At 48.3% G+C, this 4,710-nt stretch overlaps 1 protein-coding gene across 3 annotated transcripts in view; it reads right to left on the bottom strand.

The window, feature by feature from the left end:
* The window catches only part of ARHGEF6 (Rac/Cdc42 guanine nucleotide exchange factor (GEF) 6), a 24,563-nt gene that overhangs the window by 10,257 nt on the left and 9,596 nt on the right, over positions 1-4,710 (bottom strand). For all 3 annotated transcript variants that reach the window (XM_009702765.1, XM_009702841.1, XM_009702690.1), the window contains 3 exons: positions 3,225-3,284; positions 903-1,049; positions 1-12 (listed from right to left, as the gene is read on the bottom strand). The exon at positions 1-12 is cut by the window's left edge and continues 102 nt beyond it. In XM_009702765.1, coding sequence (XP_009701067.1) covers positions 1-12; positions 903-1,049; positions 3,225-3,284 — 219 coding nt within the window. The remainder of the gene's footprint in view (positions 13-902; positions 1,050-3,224; positions 3,285-4,710) is intronic.

Below are 4,710 nucleotides of genomic sequence, written 5' to 3'. Positions count from 1 at the left end.
CTCTTCTTTCTCCTGCAGGGGTAAGAATTTAGGTTAGTCCAGTTTGCAATGTATCACAAGCACTTTCCTCCAGCAAACTGAACCTGTTGCAGCCGGAATCATAGTCTGCAAGAGATCACTCCCAAACCAACTATTTTGGCTTTTTTTCTTTACAACATCTAATTTCTGTACTAGTTTTTCCTGCATACATTTTGTCTGCATCCTGCTAATCCTCTTCTAATCATTTCAGAGTGTCTCAGAATACCAAGACCTTATGTCCCCCAGCATCTCACATCCCAAACAAGACTCTGGGACTAGACTCTACTGGGCTGTTTTACAGATCTTCCTTTCCCAGGGAAAAGTTGCTACAGCAAGCGAGCAATTCAGTGATAACAGGCACTTTCCCACACCAAACACGCAGTATGCATGGCTTTAACACCACTGGTGAATGTCTGTGGCAAGCACTGGTGCGATGCTTTAGGACCAGTAGCACAGGAATCCCTCCAGTTATCTCCAAAGCGCAGTCAGCTCTGGAATGGGACGTCACAGCAGCTGCCGTGCTGCGCACAGGACGTGGCAAAATGGTTATGCTAATGCATGCTTTCAAGTCACTCTCATTTCTCAGAGTAAGTCACAGGGGTGAAAGAGGGAAATTAATGTGCTATACGAGAGTGAGATACTTCTTTTGCTTGAAAAGTGTGTCACCAAAGGCCTGAAGCTAAAGCCCCCAGGGTGCCTGACTCCAAAGATGTGCACAGTCCCATTGCATAACTCTTCTCCAAGTAAAATTATTTATCAACATTATTTGTCAGCACTTTGCTGGCTTGGAGTGAGAGTAGCTGCCACCTTGCATCGCTGATCCTGTGAGCAAGGGGGTATTTGGACACAATGTTTTTAGCTAGGAGAAAAACCACTGCACTCACCTCACTTCCCCCGCACTGTACCATAACCTGGGACATGTAGATGATGTTCCCCATCGTTTTTATGTCCTCTCCTTCCCAGCGCTGAATGGATTCGGAAAGGATCTGCAGTTCGAGTTGTTTCCTCTTCCTCAGCTCCTGGCATTGCGACTGGGAATCACAGCGGGGCACATCGTTAGCCAAAGGGCAGGCGCAAACCCAAACCATCCCAAGGAAGACGGTTTCACCAGCAATGCTCCCACAGCCACGTGGGCTCAGGGCTGGTCACGTCAAGGGATCAGGAAAGCCTGCTTTGGCTCTATTACACAAAGTTGGTTAAAAAAAAAAAAAAATCACACCCTAGCTATTTATGAAGTAATGAATACATTAAAATGTCACAGAAATTGCCAACTGCACTGAGCAAACTTTTCTTTCCAAACCAGTCCTACCTCTGAGTACAGGGTCACATTTTCCAAACCAAGACAGCCGCAGAGTTAAATGTCTCTAATTTTGCTGCTTCTTAGAGAGATTTTGCCCATTTTGCCAAAACAGCAGAAAGACTTATATTTGCAGCAATGCAAAGCCCCCAAGAATCAGATGGGTGGATATTTTCTAACCAAAATTTGCAAACCCAAAAGCAGGACTTGGTGCAATATTTCAGCGGTGCAGGAGAGTCGCACAAGAAGAAGATTTTGAAGGTGCTGTAACAGAAAAGACTGCACCAATGCTCAGCAGCTGGGGACTGGCAGAGCTCCGCAGAGCGGCCAGTCCTTCAGCAGCTTTCAGCAAGCAGAGGACACTGCTGACTGAACAAAGACAGTCCTGTAAATCCAAGTAAAACTTGCTTTAACTGACCCCTCTGCCAACAGGGAAAATTGCTGCAAAGCCAAACCCAGGCTGTTTTCACCAGCTGCTTGATTTTTTCCAAACCCATGTTTCTGACAGAGATTTTCCTCCTTTCCATCTCAGTTTCATACAAACTCTTTGACTACCCAGATCTTCAGAGAGAGGTCTAGTCTGAAAACACACAAATTTGAACCAAACTGCGGGGGCTTCCTCTGATTTTGCAGCTGTTACATACTTTGACGGCTCCCTGAGTGTCTGAATCCCATGTTCCCAGGATGCAAATCCATATAAAATCCACGGCAATCCATCGCAGTCTGTGCAGAGGCATCACCGCAAATCACGGCGGCTCCGCGGTCCCTCCCTGCCTTTGCTCGGGAGCCTCCCTGGTACCACCACAGGACCACGAGTCCGTTGCAAGGGACTTAACCTCAAACCCACACTGAACCTCTTCAGTCGTGTCATAAGTGCATTAAATTACTCAGCATCCAAGTACACATTTCAAGTAAAACCGTCCATCACTTACGACTGTTCCTAAAGATTAATGACACTTCATAATTTAACTGAATTATTCCCCTATTATCTACTAGAATAAATGCAAAGGGAGCTGAGTTTCTAAGTAAATGTAACACGATCACCCTTTCCTGTTTTCTATGAACTTTCTCCTCCCCATCTTTTATCTGCACTGCTAAGCACCGAAAACTTGCATCTGCTATGCTAAGGAAGGAAGTTGGACCACATCTGGAGTGGTTATAGTGAAAGGTATTCAGTGGCTACAAAGTGAGAGAGACTATAGCTTTCTTAATAACCGAAAAAAGCTTTGCCAGGCAAAACCTTTGTGCACGTGGATGGCTTTTCCCCCTCTTTTTCATCTCAGTGCAGTAGGACTTTGAGGGGTGTAGGTAACAGAGCTCACAGAAATAGGTTTGTTATCTCTGACTCATCCCTTCGCTGCCGCTTGTTCTGTTCCCTGCTGATGGCCATGGCACCTGGAGCCACAAATTACCTGCAATGTGGTCAAAGCCTCCCGATGCCCATGGAGCAAACTTCAACAAAACCAAGAGTCACTCAATGGGCTCAGAAGGGATGTTAATGCTGGCACCGGCAGTTGAGTCAGACAGCCGTGTTAACCTTTCACAGCTCATCTCAAAGAGCAAGGGGTGGTCTAGTTTCAGGTGGCAAATGATTAGGGTATGGAGGCAAAAGAAGATGAAAGGGACCCCACCACCACCACTACCCACACATGGCTTTCTGCAGCAGAGGAGAAAGTTGGAGATCCTCCGTCTCTGCTGCTGGGACCACAGAGCCAGTGGGCAACTGCTGAAAGACGCAGCCAGAGGGGCAGCTCTAGGCTTGAAACTTGAAATTAAGATTCTTTATAACCCATCTTTTCCATTCCAAAAGACCTTTTTTTCTAATGAGGAGACAAATGTCAGGCTTGACTCATTCTTTGTGAAATGCAGCCCTGAAATGGAGGGCTCTATTTTAAGAACTGCCACCTACCACAAGGGACTTGAAGGATGTGACGGCTTTCAGAACCTCTTCGTGATCTGCATGCGCCTCCTGGTGAAGAGAGACAAAAATCCCTCAGCCACCACCACCACCAGCACCCGCGCTGTGCAGCACCCACCGCCCCAGCACACCCAGGGCTGCAGAACTCACAGGGTGCTGGGGGATGTGGGGCTGAGGGTGCAGGCAGCATGGGCTGCAGGAGGGGGCCAAAGTCCCTCAGGTATCTTCCTCACCACCCAGTTCAACATGACATGGTTTAAAGCAGCTATGTCATTCATTGATACCAATTTAATGAGTGTAAAGTGGCCAGAGCAAGAGCAGATCTGATTTTACTTAGGACAAACTTGGCTTGCAAAGAAGAATCAATCAAAACAGGCAGAGGTGCAGGGTGGATTTCTGGTTTCACCTTCAGGAAGGAAACTTCCATTGGCATGCAAGGTATTCCAGACATTGCCCCATCAAGGGTGCCATTTCCAGGAGCATCAATGGGAGCTTCACCTGCAGGTTTCAGGGAGGGCACGTCTGTGCAGAGAGCTCTTGGGCCAGGGAGTGGCAAGCAGGATGCTGCCCCTTATCTCTGACTGCAGCTGCATGCTAGTATTCTCCTAGCACCTTCTCCTAGATGTAGGGCCCTACATCATCATTTCTTCACCATCCAGTCCTCATGCCAAGCAAATCCTAAGGTGTCTAGGTTGTGATGGAGCTGTCCCTGCGGCTGTCAGAGGCTGCCTGGGATCACTCACCCCTGAATCCAGGATGAGGGCTGCCCTGAACATACCTGCCCCATCTCCAGCTGTGCAGTAGTGCAGGGAATGCTATACACTGCATACAGCTATATTGCATACATCCATACTCTTCCCACGGCATCACAGCTTAAACCTCAACCCTACTGATTCATGCAACAGAACTCCCACACTCAGCTTAGAAACTAAGAGAAATAAGTGATGTGTGTGTCCCCAAATCCACTGCTGACCCCTGTACAGCAACCTGCAAAGAGCAGGGCATGGTGGCTGCAGCTAAGCTCAGCTCAGTCCCTGCAGCTCAGCTAAGCCAGGTTAGAGCAGGACAGGTCAGGTCTGTAGTGTGCCTACAGTGCAGGCTCTTATGCCCTCTCCCATGCAGAAAAAACCCTGACTCAAATCCTCTGGCTGGGATGTGGATTTGAATGATCATGGCTGTGTGTGCTGAGTAATTAACTGGTAATTAATACTGGAAGAGGGAAAAGCACACCCGATTAAAAACAGACTGTTACTTCTGTTTTCTTCACCTCCTTGTACCACCCCTGAGGTTTGCATCCCCACGACTGGAATGCAGCAGCAGGCGAGTAGCAGAGCTCCAGCGGCAGAGATTTCTACAGTCTCCGGGGGGGGGAAATGTCCTAAAGCAGATCTGCCACTGGCTGAGGAAGTCTCTGTCCCCCTTCGCTGCCCTCCCTGCTCCCAGGCACTCGCTCCTCTGTCCCCGTGTCCGTGCCGGC

This window comes from Cariama cristata, unplaced genomic scaffold (genome assembly GCF_000690535.1).
Source record: "Cariama cristata isolate BGI_N322 unplaced genomic scaffold, ASM69053v1 scaffold8800, whole genome shotgun sequence".
NCBI classification, from domain to species: Eukaryota; Metazoa; Chordata; class Aves; order Cariamiformes; family Cariamidae; genus Cariama; species Cariama cristata.
Note: the sequence above shows the minus strand (reverse complement) of the source record. Positions and strands in the feature narration are given on the sequence as shown.